The 17985-nt window shown below is 43.2% G+C and overlaps 1 protein-coding gene across 1 annotated transcript in view; it reads left to right on the forward strand.

The window, feature by feature from the left end:
* srrm3 (serine/arginine repetitive matrix 3) overlaps nt 1-17985 on the forward strand; it is a 70491-nt gene that overhangs the window by 24213 nt on the left and 28293 nt on the right. Inside the window, exon 2 of the mRNA XM_041051731.1 lies at nt 11426-11730. Within this exon, the coding sequence (XP_040907665.1) occupies nt 11438-11730 (293 nt within the window). The 5' untranslated portion in view covers nt 11426-11437. The remainder of the gene's footprint in view (nt 1-11425; nt 11731-17985) is intronic.

Genomic DNA, 17985 nt, shown 5'->3' on the forward strand with positions numbered 1-17985 from the left:
GCTGGACAAAAAAACCCGACACTGTTCCCCTGAAAAAAAAAACTACTTCATAGGTCATCTTTGCCAGCAGCTTATTACAACACATAGTTAAATTTTATTGTTAAGTGACCTCTAGCTGCTGTAGTAATTATGACGGGAGCCAAGGAGGAAGTCAGGTGATGGAGTATAAAGAGTGACAAAGCACTCTGACACAGTAGACCATCGTTCAGTTCCCGTTTGAAACCAGAAGTCCACCACTGGCACTGACATGATTCCAGCTGTTATAGTTAGGGTGCAAATGTTCATACAATGTATTTGTGTACTTTACTAATCAATATTGGTCTTTCATTTCGCCTCAACTGGTTGTGACCCTGCTGAATACACCAGCCTGGTTATTGTCAAGAGAATTGCTGAATGTTTTGTATATATTTTGATAGTAGACCGAACAATACTCTAGAAAAGAGAATTTCTTTTTTTTTACTGGATATTATTAAAGCCACTAAACATGTCAGAAGGCCAAGAAACCATCTACTTAGGTGGTGTAGGAGGCAGTGGTACATATGGACATGTCACATAAGGCTGTAGCTATAAATAAGAATGCGGCATCTCAGTCAACATGCCACATTTAATAAGGACTGAAATGCATTGTTGGCTCTGCTCCACTTGTTATACTCCAGCAGCAGATGCGAGTATTTCAATCTTACTAGTCTGCAAGGAAATGGAACTGGATGTGTCTTCTGTCAACTGGGGACAGCAAGTAAGAGGCAGAGGCCCTGATCTGAATGTTTCTCTTCCATTGAAAACCTTTAGTAATGAATGGATGTGAGTTTACCCTCAGCTCTCACTTGTGCCGTAGACATGGAACAGCTGAACCGCTGCCCAAGATCCAGATCCAGATCGTCACGGTGGCAGCGATACAGTGCCGTAACACAAAGCCGCTATCACGGTTATAGACTATTGTCTTGTTGTTGTGAGAGACTGATTACTATGGATATTAAATTGCAGTAAATTGCAGTAATTGCTTTACTTGTGTATTTGGCCAGCCAGTTGAAACTGAAAGATGTGTTAGTGGTATTTCAAACTAAGGGAACAAAAGCACTGATCGTGTTTTACAGGAAGATGAAGTGCCCTGGCTGCTGTCTGAACATTTCGCCATATCAGTAAATTAACCTTAATTGTAGCTCATACTCACAAATTGTTTATAATGGATCTGTTTACATGGTCTGTTGTTTTCTCAATGATACACTGTACATTTTGACTCATTGTGAGAAACCGCTGTGTAGAAAGGACAACATAACGTAGCTCTTAAAGTCAACAAACCAGCTTGGAGTGTCTGCTCACATCCCTGCTCTTATAGTTTTAGATGTACAAGAGCCCTCTGAAGCAGCAGAGAAGAGTAAATACAGCTAGGTTTCTTTTGGCATCGTGCCTTCTCCGTCCTTGACTCTCTTCCGTCTGTGTTACTGTGCAATGGATCGTTTTATTGTAAGTCTTCACCAGATTAACCACAAGGTTGTTCAGTAATTTGGACCGTTCATGCCACATGTGTAATTTTATTTACCACTATAAAAGTAAAACTATTAAGACTAAGATTGTTAAAACCAAGAACAGAGAATGAAACTTAGCAGAGAATAATAACAGAGAATTCTACTAAATTAAATATTTGATGAGGATCAGGTTATCATGATGATCTCTACACCCCCAGCTGTTAATTTCTGATAAATGAGAAATGTCATGATTTATGTTTTTTTTCCCCCCAGTTTTTACTAATCAGTTAGAAACGTATGGGTTGGAACATGTGAACTAAAACAAACAAAACTGGGCGTTAGCTCGTAGGGAACTAATAGCAAAATCATTTGGTTCATTGGCCTGGAGCTAAGTGACAGAGAGCCTGAGTCCCCAGTGTAATTAAGCAGAGGTTTGAGCTCATGACTCATCAGCCAGCACGATTTCTGTTATGCATAAAGCTGTGCGATGGCAGTCGAGGGCTGCTTGCAGCCAGTGATTATGATCGTGGAAAGGTGTAGGCAGCAAACCTGTATTTAAAACCAACCCTTTGACTGCGCCGAGCAAAACAATACCTCTGTAAACTCCTGACAAGTTTTAATCCTGTGGGAAACAAAAAGGGGCATTGTCTGAAAGTTTGAGGGATTTTGTTGTTGTTGTTGTTGTTTTGCTATCACTGGTAGAAAGAGGTTGTTATGTGGGATGAAAGCAGTTGCTGCACGGGCAAAAGTGAAGGTGCTTTTGTGCTGAAGTTTCGGAGTGATGCCCCTGAAGTCCAGGGGTGATCGCAGTCAGGGAATGAGCGTCTGCGGCTAACTGACAGGCATCACTTTGTATCAGGAAGCTGATCGCTCTGAGCTTCAGAGTGCTGTGTCAATTAAAGAGCAGCAGCACAGGCAGGTGGAAAAGAGAACAGCCTCATTTCTGTGCTGCAGCAGTCTGGAGATTGGTTTCAGATTGCTGCAGGCACCGACTCTATTCAGCCAACTCTCTCTTTGACTGGCTCAATCAACCGTATACATACCCATACACAGCAGGCAGCTGGTTAAGAGAGAGATTTCATCCATATCACTACCATTTCTTCTGATGTCTTCAAAGCATACGGTGTTCAAACATGATTAAAAAGGTGGAGTACTGTGAAATATTGTGAGAATTCTTTTCTACTTCCGTTTTAAATAACAGACTGTGAAGGCCACCTGTGATGAAAACACGCTTGAGTTCGTGTTTTGTGAGCCCTAAGTGGCTGGGGGTTTTCAAAGTCTGACACTGTGGACACTGCTTCAGAAGTAGAATCGAGACAACTGCACCCGCGGGGGGAGCAGTCTGGTGACTTCCCTGGATGCTATTTTAAATTGTTGACGTTCTTGTCGGTTAAATCAACCAGTTTTCAACACAGGGCAAATCTCTATATATGCACAGACAGGGGATAGTGCCAGTGTTCAGGAGCCATGTGGATGGGACGTGAGCTTCAGCATTGTCAAAAAATATTTGCAGTTCCCATAGCTGTGCAGACAAGTATCACTGGAGTACTTTGATTCTAAAGAAAACTAAAAAACAGATGTTTCTCAGGCAAGTTCTGAATTTATACACAGCATCTTTTTTCCATGATTTCTCAGCAGATTTATAGATATTTAATCTCCATGGACATCAGCTATAACAATATCCCCAGGAAGTGTAAGTCACACTGAATCTAAAAATATGTGTACCGTATCTGTGTGTTCCGATTTGATACTGAGGAGAAGTACAACTTTTGACACAAATTGCAGCAAAGCGCCTTAATTGCCTCTTTTCACCTCACGCAGTCTCTTTGCCTCTTGTTTTGAAGTTTGAGGACCTCTGCTCTGGGCTGCAAACTTTACTGCTCATACTGTAACCCTCCTGTTGACTCCCCACGGACCCTTTGAGGAGAAAACTCTACCACTTTTAGACCTCCCCATACTGAGTGAACTCTGGTTCTACTAACTTTTTAAATTAGATTTTTTTCTTTGAAGCTGACTGTGCCATGGACGGGCTCCAGCTTCCTTGCCTCTTTGAAAAACCTATATTGGAACTTTCCTGTTCAGTCAAGCCAGAAGTTGCAGTTAATTTTGAACGTTATCATACAGGATGATGATAATTCATGGAAATATTTTTGGATATGAACACTATATCATACATTATATAATCATATCATAATAATATATGGATAATTGTAGCTGATGGGTTTTGTGAACTTGTGAGTTCAGCTACTTTGGAATATTTTTAAGTCAGGAGGAGGAAAACTTTTAAAATTTATAATAATGATTGTGGGAGATCAGTTGAATTTATGAGAACACATCAGCTGCAGACAGAAGCCCTTGCTGGTATGGTGATGAGCTAATTTAGACCTGGCATGTCTGCTGGATAATTGATAAATTCTATAATGGCTGGTCCGATTGGATGGAGAGTGCATGAGGCAGGCTAATCTCCAGATGTCTCTCTGACATTCCCAGCAAGAAGGAGAGACAGGGACAGAAAGACACAGCTCAGGAAGCTGCTCTTATCTCGATCCTTGGATAAAAGAAGGTGATTTTTAATAGTAAATGCCACTGTCCAAGTTCGGCTGCCCTCTAAGGAAGATAAGTCACCTGGAAGTTTTTTTTTACATCATGTTTTCTTCCTGGCATTGAGTTGCACTTTAGAAAGAAAGAGAGTAATTTATTGCCTCAGTTACTTTTTGCTTCTCATTCACAAAATGTAATAAGACTCCATACTGGGTTTGGAAAGAGGTTTTCAACACCATACAGTATTGTGTTGCAGCTAGATTTTCAGTCCACTCTCAAAAGCACACTGTGGCAGTATGAGAAAAAAAAACTGCTTTGCTGGCTGAAAGAATATTGGGCTTAGAGTAGTGGAACAAAGGCCAAAGCAGTTGATGAAACCTGAAACGCAACTGAAGTTGTATCTGCTGAGTAAGCAAGGACATGTGATCGAGACTGAATCCATTAGTACAGTCCACATGGACTCTACTGAAATGATATCGCAAAGAAAAACTGGCCTTTTTTTTGTAACTTCTTTAAGTTCTGTCTTCAGCTCCTCATGTGGCTCTGAGAGGAAAGTCAGACTGCACTTTTAATGAGATCTGCTGACTTTAATGTAAAATATATTTCAGGGACAGCAGGGTTATATTCTCTAACTGAAGTGGCTGTGTGGCAGAGTTGGTTTGAAATGTTATAGAGACATCATAGAGACAGAGATAGAGACATAGATAGCGAGTGACTCCTGGTTACTCGTTGGAGGTTAAGAGCATCTTAACAAGATCCAGAACCCGCAGGAGGAACCAAAACTACATGTATTTAAGTTTCCTTGCCCTTATCAGGAACACAGATGTTTTTTAAATGCTAACAATTAAATAAACACATTATATCCCTTTCACCCTTACCTTGTTTTACTGTTCATCTCTACTCTGTCTTGTCCAATAAAGACAAAAATGCCCAATAAGAGAAGATAATGCTCTTAACTTCCAAGATTGATTGTTATCAGGAAATGTGGCCCAACCTATTTGGAAATATAAACCATTCAGTCTTTTGCTACAAAATTTCCTTTTATATATATAGATATATAGATATAATGTATTTAATTTGTTGCACTAGCTTTTTTCATAGAAAAGATTTACTAAGAAATAATTGTTTTGCATAAAATAATTTCATTGCAATTCTGTCACACAGCAGAGATGAGAGAAACGGTTAAAGATAATTTAGAAAGAGTAATCCTGCGTGACCAGTTTCATCTTCACATGCCCTTCCCTAGAATTATGCTCAGTGTCTGCTGTGAGGAAGATGTGTTGTGTTGTGGTGTGCAGTGTACTGACAGGCAGGGAGTGACTCAGGCACACCGACCTGAGCCCAACTCTCCCCCGCCAGTGACCCCTCTAATCGCATCACAAGCAGTCCTGTGCTAATCATTTCTCCCCGGAGACGCTGCACATGGCAACACAGTGGAGTTTATGAGTTTGAGCAGCGTGAATGTAGTTGTGCCACAAGCCAGCTGGAGCAGACACAAACCTGCTGAAGGAGAGATTCAAAAAAGCAGAGTTCGATCCCCGAGGAGCAAACCAGAGCAGACTATTCAAAGCCCTTTTCTGAGGTCGAGCATGTGTTCCTCCTGATTTTCAACCCACAGCTCAACTGTGTGCCAGGACGGGCCCAGATGTCACCGTATAGACAGCATCGCTGTCTTCATCTGAGGTGACGCACAGGATTCTTTCTGTGTTGAAAATGGGACAGGGCTGGTTTATTTCTGTCACACTCTGTCTCTGAGGTTGCCAAGGATGTTTCTCCACCGAAGGACAAAGATTTTTCTGCCACCTTCTCGCCTTATCTTACTCTGTATCTCTCTCATACCACTCCTTTGTTCAGAGTATGTCGATGTGAGACATTATCATCCTGTCTGTGTTGTCTGCTCAGCTCCAAATGATACACAGAGTGGCTCTTACCAGTAGCTCTACACATGAAAGTGCAGTTTTTGCATCTGAGAGGAGTGTTTGCAATTTCTAAATGCCTTCGCTGGCATACTTTAGCACAGAAGCATCAACCAGGCTCCTGCAGTCATTCCCTCCTCTGCTTTGCCCCTCTCTTTTTTCCTGATAGAGTAGAAATCTCTCTCAACTGCTGTTGAAGCCTCACTCTTATTTCACAGCTCCCAAAGCACAAACAGAAAAGTAAGTGTGGCACTTTATAGAAGCTCATTCTTAGCCTAACCTCATGTCTCTTTAATAAAGTTAGCTGAATGGTGGGCTGTGCCTGGGCATGAATCTACCAAATCAGAGCAGCTGTTTGTTGAAAATGTGCCAGCGTCTCAGCTGAAGTCTGTCTCTATTCTAGTGTTAGTCTGGTCTCATTGTGACTTGTTAAATTGTATGAACAGGAATCGCAGAGCTTCGGTAAACAGCAGTGAATAAGAAATTACATGAGTCAGATCTTTTGATCCCCCATTTAAACAGAGTCGCTGTTCATGACTATTTCTGCCTTCTTTTCTGTTTCCATTCCTGATACCTCCACTGCTCATTTTGTATGCACCGTCCATCCAACTACGATTAAAAAAAAAAAGAAAGAAATTTTTAAAAAAAAGTTGAGGCTGCTTGTTTCCCGGCACCCAACAGCAATCCAACGTGCCTGGAATGAAGACAGCTGACCTTGGGAGAGCTAAACACATCCTCTGGGTGCCAAAGTGCTAAAAACAAAACACAAGCTTCCAGCCAAGGGGCAGACTATTTTGGAGGGAAGGTGTGATGGAAAGCAGGAGATAGGAACCAGAGAGAGAAAGGAGTACAGTCGGGTCTTACTAAGACACAAATTATATCTAGAACACATACCTTGACTAAGAGTATTTTTCTTTTGACAGAGGAAAAAAAAAAAAGTATGAGAGAAAGCCACCCAGGATGTTTTTTTTTCCAGCTTCTCTCTGCCACTCTCAGTCAAGGTCAGGCCCCCTGTTACTGCCACCCTGCAATCATGGATGAGGTTCAGCCACCGCTGAGTGAGATCCAATCATTGGAGCCTTTGTGCACAACAGAGAGTGCCCTACCGTGCTATGAGAGAGGGGCAAAGGGTCAGGGAGGGAGAGGGAGTTGGCTGTTAGAGAGGAACATGGCCCCGAGACCAGTCCCACCTCTCTGCTTTTTTCCTCTGGAGTGTAGCAGGTGAAATGAAATCCACTTAAACAAGCCTCAGATTTTGAAAAAAAATGCAGCAAGCTGTTGTCTTTGTGTGTTTTTCCACTATAATTGCAAAGTCAGCTCCATTAACCGATCGATAGATTTAAATTAGGCCTCAAAATAAGAGGCAGAAGAAGACAATAAGAGGGATCTTAAATTATTCCTGCTATGAAGCTGGATTGTTGCAGTACTTACAGTACATTTTTAACCTTCCATATTGATGTTATGTCAGTGTTATGGATGAAATGCAATCAATGTTGGCTGAATTTTCCTGCTTACAGTCAAGTACAGACTGTAGTCAACCACTGCCCACTATGCTCAATATTCATTTATGTCTGCAAAGAATATTTATTAGAATGAAGAATTCATTCACATACTCAATGTTTGGACTTCCTTCTGTCTCTCTCATAGTTGTACATATAGCGCTGTCTCTGTAGTATTTACATTATAAGGTTTATCAAGACTAAATGTACAGATGGCCGTGCATATGTCCTGTGCTGAAAGTGCCCTGCTGCGTATATAAACCACGTAAAAAAAAAAAAAGCACCATGTTCATTCAGCATAATGTGTAAAGAATGAGCTGAAATCCACCTGCTGTGATGGAGCTGATCCATATGTACAGAAAAATTACACAGGCAATGAAAAATTCATAGTGCCATATTGCTAAACTCTTCGCTCATCAATATAACTGGCAATGACTGTAGTGATGTTAGTGTGCATACATGTGTTGAGGCCAACTTGCAAAGGTTCATCTAGTTAAAAATCACCATAATCACACTGCAGTTCAAGTCCAGGCAGTCCCCTCTCTAATGTCCCATTAGCCTAATGCAACATTAGATTGCTAATGAGACTAAGATTTTTTCACTGTGTGGCCATGGAGAATGTTATTCTTAATAATTGAGCTTTAAGTGCGTGTTCCATCTCTCCGTATGTTCCAGATGAGTCAGCCCTGCGTGGGCCATCAGCGACTGTGTAATTGAGAGATCATGATGCTGGTATGGAAATTACAGCAACCCTTCGACATTTAGTGCAGACAGGCACCTTGCACATCCACTGCGACTGGCTCTTTATTTTACACCACAGGCTTGTTTTGTTGCATAGGGGATGTGATGTCAGCAGACAACGAGGCTGCGGAGCCAACACAGCAGACGCCGCTGCAGCAGCAGCAGCAGCAGCAGCAGCATCCAATCAAGCAGACAGCACAGGAAACCATGAGCAAAGGTTAAGAACAGGAACAGTGTTCTTTCACTCCCTGGAGAGAGGGTGTGAGCTAATGGCTCTTTTATTTCTAACAGCAATCAGTGTCATTGCTCCAAAATGGAATATTGAACGTTCAAGACACATTATCACTTTGTGATTTGAAACAAGTGATGGTGACACTTAGCGCATGTGGCTAAACAGCGTCACTTAGCATGATGGCTAATTGCAAGCAGTGTTTGTCGGGATATGACAGTCTTATACTCCCTTACAATAATAGTTGTAGAGGTTGGTGCCACCATTAATACCGCAGATAACCTTCAGTCCCTGTAGAGGACTCTCACACCATTAACTGTGTGCTCTGCTTCCTTATCAGCTCACTGACAAGTCTCCCTTTATGCTCAGATTTTTTTTTCCATTACACAATTAAATGATTTAGTTGTTTTAACTTGAAAGAGAACAGATCTCTGCGCTCCCCACCCCCCCTCTTGGGAACAAAAGGAATGACTATGGAATGATGCATTAGTATAATGAGATGGCTGGATACTTACAGCAATCATTTAACACAGGCTGGCGCATGGCCTGCAGCTCCTGACTCCCCACACACATTTGGCATTGTGGAGAATCTCATTTGTGATGGGAGGTTCCTTTTTTTCCAGACAGTATCTTCACTTTATTTATGCTTGTTACAGCTGAATTTCAAACAGCTTCTTATGTTCGGTCTCTTGCATATAGTGAAAATCATGAGGTTTGTTACAAGGAGCGACACAGTGGCCAGGACATGATGTCCAGCACAATTGGGATAAAGCATGGTCCTCCCCTCTGACTGAAAGATGCAGACCGCAGCAGACTCTGTATCTCTTCCTAAAGATAAAGAAGTGCGCTTCTTATGAATTATGAATGAAAAGTTCCCATCTAATGAATTTCTGAGACTTTAATCTTTTTGCAGTACAGATGTAGAGATCTTTTTAGTGACTTTAGAGACCAAACTCTTACCACCTGTTAGATTAGAGAGCATCAAGTTTGGATTGTGCTTTCAAGAGAGTGATGCTGAATTTCTTATTAACAGTTTATTTTCTTTGAAAAAAGTTCTTTCATAAATGCAAATTGTGTTGAGAAGAGTCTTGTTTGGTTGTATTCAGGGATGAAATGTAGTCACTTGTCAAATCTCTGGGATGCACGAGTGGTAAAGGAGCGTAAAAATGACTGTCTGTGATCACACAGATGCATATACTTTAAATCCTGGCTGATCGTTATGTTTGATAGGATGTTTTGTTTGTTTTTTCTCACTTCTTTTTTCCCCTATTGTTTAGTGGATATTTTTATTTGTCTTATTATACTTTCCCGTCAATCTGCTCTGTCTTTTTGCCGGTGGACTGTCTCTTCCAATGAGTTCTGCAAATATGGGGAATCAATAAAGCAAAAGAAGAAAAAAAGACTTTCTTCCAAGCTCGAACAGAAGTGCTTTGCACTGCTCCTGTCTACCTGAATGTCATTTTAAAGTCCCTTTTGATAGATGAGAGCTTTTCTCCTCAGAATCTTCCACAGACGAGCGTGTGCAGATGAGAGATCACTGTCATGGAATATCAAGTGCTGATTTACTGTATAATAGATTCAGCGATAATACCTCCTGCTGTCCTGCCACCTGTTCTGTCAGCCGAGAGCCGTGTCGCTGCGCACAGATCCACGGCTCGTTTACCAGCACGCAGCACTTCAAAAACAAGCACATCCCCATTAACCAGTCAAAGACTTTCAGAACCAGCTCAAATGGAGAGAACCACCTTCCTGCATGACTCAAGCTGCTCACACACTCACAGCAATGAGATGAAATAAGTTGGGAGAAGATGTAAATGTAGTCCGTGCAGCCTCAGTATCCTCCTGTCTCCATGTGTGACAGTGATGAAGTGCCTCAGCTGGGCGTCTTTGGCTCTTTTCTGAAAAATGAAGCCATTAGTTGTGGAGGGAGAGGAGCTGAGGAGCTGGGCGGCCGAGGCTGGTGGCCACGCGAAGGCCTTCCCGCTCTTCCCGCGTGTTCGATACTGGCCTTAACAGAGCGATCCGTCTTTATCAGAGCCCAGTCCATGCAGCACTTGTACCAGACGACTTTTTATTCACCAAAATGACAGCCTCATTATTTCACGAGTAAACGAGCCAGAAACAGAAAGGTCGAGAAAGTCGCGAACAAAGAATGCATGAAATTAGTCGGGTTATATCACAGACAGATCAGTACTTTCCACATTTTCCACTGTCACCTGTTTTCCTGCTACAGACTTCTCCCACTCCCATCCTTCTTTACCGGTCTTGATGTACAGTGTGTGTGGGATATGACTTTGGTTTACAGCTTGGTTTGGTCCAGGAGATCAGAGAGTTTTAAAGAGAAAATCAACTCAGACCCTCAACCCCCCCCCCTCCCTTTCCAACCAGCCTCTAGGCACTGCTAGGTTGTTGACTCATAGAGCAGAAGTTGCTGTCAGTGCTGTCGCAGGCAATGCACGTCTACATGCACTCAAGATCCAAAGTGTGTGTACAGTATGCTGCTGTGTGTGAATGTTTGCAACATGTACTGCTCAGTTCAGGCAGAAACACTGCAGCGTGTCCAGAGCTATTACCATCAAATCACAAACGGCTCACCTTTCAGTGTGTATTGTCCAGTCCCTAAATGTTTGTGGCTTGCTGTCTGTCCAAATACGGTGTAATACAAATTTGCGTGTGTATGCGTGGACAGATTTGCAATCAGTCGACAGGTTTGTGGCTGTCAAATGGGCTTCTGGGGACAATAAAAGGTTCCTTTGTGGAGCTCCACGCGGTGGAAATGAAAAATATGCTACTTTCATATTTTATTTTATTAGATGTGTGCCATGCGTATAAGAATTACTAACTCTCACCACCATAAACTGAGCAGTAATAAATCAGCAACTACCAAAATCCTCCCAAATGGGGGATCTTGGAAAGATTGGACGTTCAATCATGAACATGAAATGAGACTAAGACAGTCAGTGTTCCACTGACAATTTCTGCCTTCTCTTTCCTCAGCTGATCTTTTTCTCTCCATCACCTGTGTCTCCACAGAGTTCAGTAATCATGTACGATGCAGCGAGGGTGCCATCTCCTAAGGATGGTGCAGATGGGATGGCCCAACCAGTGGTCCCCGGAGCAGGAGCTGGAACAGCTGCAGGATCAGGAGCACCCACGCCAACTGCAGTCCTACAAGTTAAAGCTGAGGAGGGACAGCTAGGTACGGAGGAGGAGGAGGAGGAGCCCACAGCAGAGCCTGTCCTGGTGAAGAAGCCACACAGAGAGATTCTGGATCATGAGAGGAAGAGGAGGGTAGAGCTCAAATGTATGGAGCTGCAGGAGATGATGGAGGAGCAGGGGTAAGTAAATGGGATGAGCCACCAATAACAAGTTTATGCAGTTTGGTTTATCCAATTTGAAATGCTCATACAGGCAAACCTCACAGAAAAAAAGTTTTGGGATAAGAATACAAAAATGTTTTTGCATGAGGCCTGATATGTATGAAGCACAAAAACATTTACGTTGCACTGAGTGGATGTTGTTTCTACAGGCAAGTAAGCACTTCAGTTGCACTGGGTATTTGATGTCAAGTGACATTATTATTTTCACTGAAACGGTAGTTGTTTATCTTTTCTTTACAATTCACTTACTGGGGAGCCTTTTGGAGTGTGAGCCATGAAAGCATTCTGTGTGCAGTAGAGAACCTGACATTGACAGGTATGTACCTGTAGGGGTGCTGAGTTCACAAGCTGCACCAAAACATTGCATTCAAAATCTGTTACCTGCCAAAAGTCATTTTCATCGCAATACTGGGAAGAAGAAAAAAACAAGCCGCTGCAGAGGAGGAGAGTAAACACAAGGTACTGTGTTTCTGTTAGGAAATGGTACATAGCTGCTGTGTTTCAGTGGTAAAATGACCATTTTTAGCTGCTTGGTATGGAGATGTTATCAGTAGCTTTCATGACCAATCATGCCCATTAAAAGCGATGCGTTCTTGTGTAATGCTCTGACAGGTCTGTGTTGGAAGGAATAACATGGAATGAATTTGCCACAAATTTAATTAATGTCTTTACGTGGGAGGCTGCTCTGGTCCTGAGGTAACCGTTTCCAAGCACAGGAAACAGATCAGTGTTAGGTGAAGGACTCTACAGGGACTATTTTGGCAGAGACCTGGGTACTTCCTGCTTGGCCAGCTGCCCCAGATTACATAAATGGCAGTGTTTACAATTAACAACCCAGTGAATGATCGTGTCCTCCTTTCTGGACTGGGAGTAATGACTTGACATGGTTGGGCACCTGTGGAGAAGCGGGGAGGTGGTGAAGATCCTCACTGTCAGGTAAGAAGAAGAGACCTGCTGAGCAACTATGTGTGTGTTGAGGGGTTTCTAAATGTGCCCAAACCAACAGTGGGAGTTAGTTATGACAGGAACCACTGTGTGCAGGGAATTTAAGCCTCAAAATTGTGAGAAAAGATTTAAAAAGATAGAAGTGTCTCATGGTTTAGAAAAAGAGTGCATATTACCTGAATTGCAGCTTTTGAATTTGTGTGTGTAGTTTGTTAAAACATGAAAATGATGTGCTTTGAACACTTTGGACCACACTTGCACCATGTAGCAGTTACATTAATTTTACCTCATAGATTAAAATGCCACACACACATAAAACCAATATTTTTAGGGTACACACGTGGAGATACATGGAGCTTCTTAACATCGCCAGCAGCCATTTTACTTCGCAATCTTGTGTGTGTCACAGATGCAACATTACTCATCCTTGATGTTGTTGCATATTATTTGCAGCCAACACTTGAACTTTGCATTAATGGCCTTATCCTCAAGTAATGCTCATTAGTGAGGTTGCCATAGAGACAGTCAGTTAAGAACAAAGGCCATCCCAGTGTAGTCAGTTTCATTAGCATGATATGTGTCCTCCAGCGCAAAGTTAGGAAGAGCTCAGTTTGCTTTAAAACTGTGTCCATAGAAATTGTAGTGACTGCAGTCAGTCCAAATCCACAATCTGAGGGCTTCTCGCAGGCCAATTTGCACACACTCACACATACATATATACACATATATACACACACACACACTGCTGCTGAATAACCACAGCTCGCAGGCAACCTCAAGGCTAACTGAGACTGTAATTAATGACAAGCTCTGTGATCCTGCGTTGGTACAGAGAACACTCGCTTTCCCACTGATGCCTGGTGACATTTTATTAATGACATTATAAGGTGATTTAATTGAGTAAAGGGCAAGCTAATTAGTATTTTAGTATATAGTATTTTGTTGTTGTTGTTTTTTTTTGGTTAAGGCTAGATAAGAGACGTGACAGACTGTAGGATCTATGTTTTCTACTCTACCTTTCCTCCTGCTGATTGTACTTTGGTATGGAGAGGAATGAAATCAGTATTCCTGTGGGGGGGGTTTGAGAAGATAGAGATGGATTCTCTTTCTACCCACTTATTTACCCTTTCCTTCCTCCCTTAGCATGGCTGGGTTTGTCAGGCAGTAGGGCCTCATTAAGACTGCAGGGTATTGGTGACACTACTGTGGACTGATGCTGCTGAAAGGGAACTGCTGGAGTTTCCGAAAACAAACAAACAGAGTAGACATAGTTTCCCCTGGTTTGAGAGTGATGTAAAAGAGCCATGATGTCAAGTGGAACAGTGTGGTGGCAGGCAGCAGCTTGGCTAATGATGACAGAACACAAGGAGACCAAACGCCCACACTGACCAGCTCTACTCACCGCTCAGTCTGCATGGGCTCGGCTGGCAGACGGTCACACTTGAAGGACGGCGACCACTCAGCTGAGTGTTAAAGCTCTGGACAGACCCAACTCATCTTGTTAAGCTATAATAAAAGGAGAATCTCATTTGCCAGCTTGGCTCAGCAGAGCTCAGCCTCTCCAGTTTCTAATGTGCCTCTTTAAATGAGAGAGCGTGTGCATGTGTGCAGGATTAAGGGATAGAGCGGGGGATGAAACACAGGGGTAGAGAGGGAGAGCAATGCCAGGTATTAGACACAATTAAGATGGTGGCTAGAGTCTGTTTTCATTTGTTGTGGATTTAAGGCAGAGGGTTCAGCCTCTACGTCACCCATGAGTCCCCATCCTGACTGAGGCCTCAGTGAAGGATTAGGCGGGGGCAGGGGGGGGCAGGTTGGATGCCTGCCTCCTTCTGTAACCCTGCCAGCATGACACTCCCCTCCTTTCTTTGACACACAACCCCCCCAATCCAGTCATGCTCTTCTCCAGAGATAAGACCAGGATAAATAGTCTGTCATGAGTGATGGCCTCACCCCAGGAGCCAATTAGACAGGCTAAGCAATTAAAGGAGTCTGTTCATTTAGCTATCCAAGACCTGGCAGCTTCTCCCATTCACTGATGCATTGAGTGCTCCGCCGCTGCAGGGAACATTGCCCTTTTTTTATGTATATTAGATGGGCTGGAGGACACATACGTCGGGCCATTTATACATGACATCTGTCTGGAAGAGAATGAGGCATGATCTGTTAGAGCAGCTCTTGGAGGAGATGGTTCATAACTGACACACTGTCAACAACATCCCGAACGCTTTTAAAAAAAAATGCTCAGCGTCTACTCTTAAACAACTTTGGATACTTTATGATAACATAACTCACTGAGTGTTTTCTGGGCTGCTCTGCATGCAAGAGTTCAGTCTCGATTTCACGGGTGTTTTTCCACGTTAATTGAGCCATAATGATTGTGTATGATTCAAACTCCTGTGGTGTCTGAGCCTTTTTCCAGCTTTTTAATGAGCTCTGTTCACAGGGCCTCACTCAGTCTAAACTGCAGGCTGCATGGGGCTTCCTTTAAACACATGAATCCTGTATAATACGCATGCACACGCACACACAATAATTTGGCCTGTCTAATGCATGCGTGAAGCTGTATGTGTGCCACCGATGGTAAGAGCTTTTTTAAATAAGCGGGAGTAGAGAAGATATTGTTGTCCCTGCTTCACCAAGCAGAAAAATTAGATGCACAAGTTTATATTGAAAACTAAATATCTGTTGTTTTAAAGTAGAGAGTAGAGAGTTGGTGCCTGGCACAGGCTTAAAAAGACCCAACAGCACGGATGTATGACTGAATTTGCACATTTACATGAACATAAGTGCACGCAAGCAAATCAGTTTCAGGACAGAACAGTTTATGGTAAATTCAGTCAGAAAGGAAAGAGGGAGCTAAATTGCTGCATTTTGGCCACTATTTCCACGTATTGCTTTGGTAACATCTGCAGTGACACTTTGAATTGCAAGAGATGTGAGCAGCTAGGATCTTATTAAGAGAGCTGCTCTCAGAGCCTCGGAGGCCACAGCAAATAACTATCTCTGCTCTGATGGAGGTTTTCCTGTAAGCCAAAGACTGAAAATTGGAGGGAAAAGCATCTCAGGAACAATGACCCATTTTATGCACTGTTATTTGGGGGGGGTCTCCCAGGCCAATACAGAGGTCCATGCTTGACAGAGCAGCTTCAAATGCTGTTGTTACAGAAGGTCTTAGAGAAGATGAGCAATCAGAAAGTGCGGCAATGGCACATTGTGGTGCTCCAACCTCTGATCTGCTTACACTGTGGAGGAGGTGAAAAGGACAGCTTTATATAGTGAGAGAAAGGTGGACTCTTTTCTTTGCTACATTTTGTCTGGTATATCAAACTGTTATCTAACCAGAAAATCTATGACTCTAGAGAGCCTCAATTGAAAATCCTCTCCACTTGCGAGTTAAACTACTATGGCAGCTTCACCGTGGCACTCGGTAGGTCTTTTTAATTCTGCCCCTGAAATAGAAATGTGGGGGTGTTCGGGTTTGCCTTCCCGTGCTCCCAACACCACTCAGTCTTACTAACTACACTGGCATCACTAAGCCTCTGTACTCTTTGCGGCGGGATTGATGGCTGCAGAGTTTCATAGGTGTACAGCAGCGCCTGGGGACGATTTGTGGAAAAAGGCTCTTGAGACACCAAATGCAGAGACATCGCTGGCAGTCAGGAGGAGTACACACGCACAAACACACAACTGCACGTCCAACACGTAGGCACGTCCTCATCAAATCGATGATTATCAGCGTAAGGATGGTCTCTGGGCCACAGCTATTCATTTTCCAGGATCATGAGTTAATGGGGGAAATCTGTGGGCGCTCGGAGCTGTCTAATTACTCCAATCAAGTTCTTTAATTGTGGCGATTTTTCATGGCTGTGGTGGTGGGGAGTCCCTCACTCTGATCGATGTCCCCTGTCTCTTTCCGTCCTATTCACTGGGACTTTGCATGCTGTAGGCAATGGGCCTGGGCTAAATGGCATTCATCTGGCTCCACTTGGCTAACTCTGGGCCTCATACACATATACAAACACAGACATGAAAATATACAAATGTCCTGTGCAGTGTTCACAACATTCATTTTAATCTGAATTCCATGTTACCCAGCCTTGCTGAGAATGACCGCTCCAGTCAGCCCCTCCCCTGTGTCAGGGCAGAACAGATGGTGCGTTAGGCAGAAAGCAGCTACCTTTACAGCTGCAAGAAGTGCTAATTAAATGTGCAGAGGAGAGATGTGTTGTTTTAGTGTGCTTATCTTAATCTCTTCTGACAAACATCCAATATATGGCCATTTACACAGATTGATTCAGAGCTCATTATGGATTTTTTTTCCCTCACTTATATTAAATGCAGCACACACATTTGGCCATCAGGAAAGAAAGAGTTTTCAGTCTCACATAAACATGGTCTTTTTTCTTTAGACGACTTATTGTCCGTAGATTTTTACCTGCCAACCGTTCACCAAGTTCCTGCAGGCGTTCAGGTGCTGTGGGGGATTCTTCTGGCCTATATTTCTAAACTCCAGGTTCTCTGTTGAAGCAGCACCAGTGCTGGGTATGCACTGACTTTGGTTGGTAAGCTAGACCGATCAAAAAGAAACACGCTTGGCTGTGCTTCATGCTGTGAAGCTGTGCTGTGCTTCAGAAGCAAGTCAATGGGAAGACAGAGAAAGAGGAGTAGGAGAAGGAGGAGGAAGTGATTCTTAAGGCCACGAGTCAACAGAAGCTTTAGTCCCATATGCTCTGACTCCTCTTTTTGTGCTTTAGCTGTAGTGTCAACAGAGATACCTGCACGCTCTGACATCCTCACCATCATCAGCACAATGTGAGAGAGAAAGTCCTCTGGTCATGGCACATGTTTGGCCAGAACACGTTCATTTTCACAACCAGTTTCCTATTGTACACCCTTCTTCAGTCCACAGCAGATAGCTGAAAGCACGCAGGCCCTGCTGTAGAGTCGTCTAGAAGCAGCTAACATATGGTGATGGCTCCTGCACTGCGCACGGAAAGCCCTGAATATAAAGTGCGTGTTTGTGGCCTCCATTGTGCTGAGCTGACAGCCGCTGGGCTGAGAGATTGCCGTACAGCGGGACCTGATGGTGCTGTCACACCGGCTGGCTTCTTCTTCTCTGTTGGGCCATCTTCCAGCTATTACAGCTTTCCATCACACTTCTCCTAATCTCATTCTCCGCACCGTCAATGTGCTGATAGCACTCGGCTAAGAATACATGGTATTGGCTGCTATATTTAATCTGAGAAAAGTAAACACTCCTCAGAC

This window comes from Toxotes jaculatrix, chromosome 12, assembly GCF_017976425.1.
Source record: "Toxotes jaculatrix isolate fToxJac2 chromosome 12, fToxJac2.pri, whole genome shotgun sequence".
Lineage (NCBI taxonomy): Eukaryota > Metazoa > Chordata > Actinopteri > Toxotidae > Toxotes > Toxotes jaculatrix.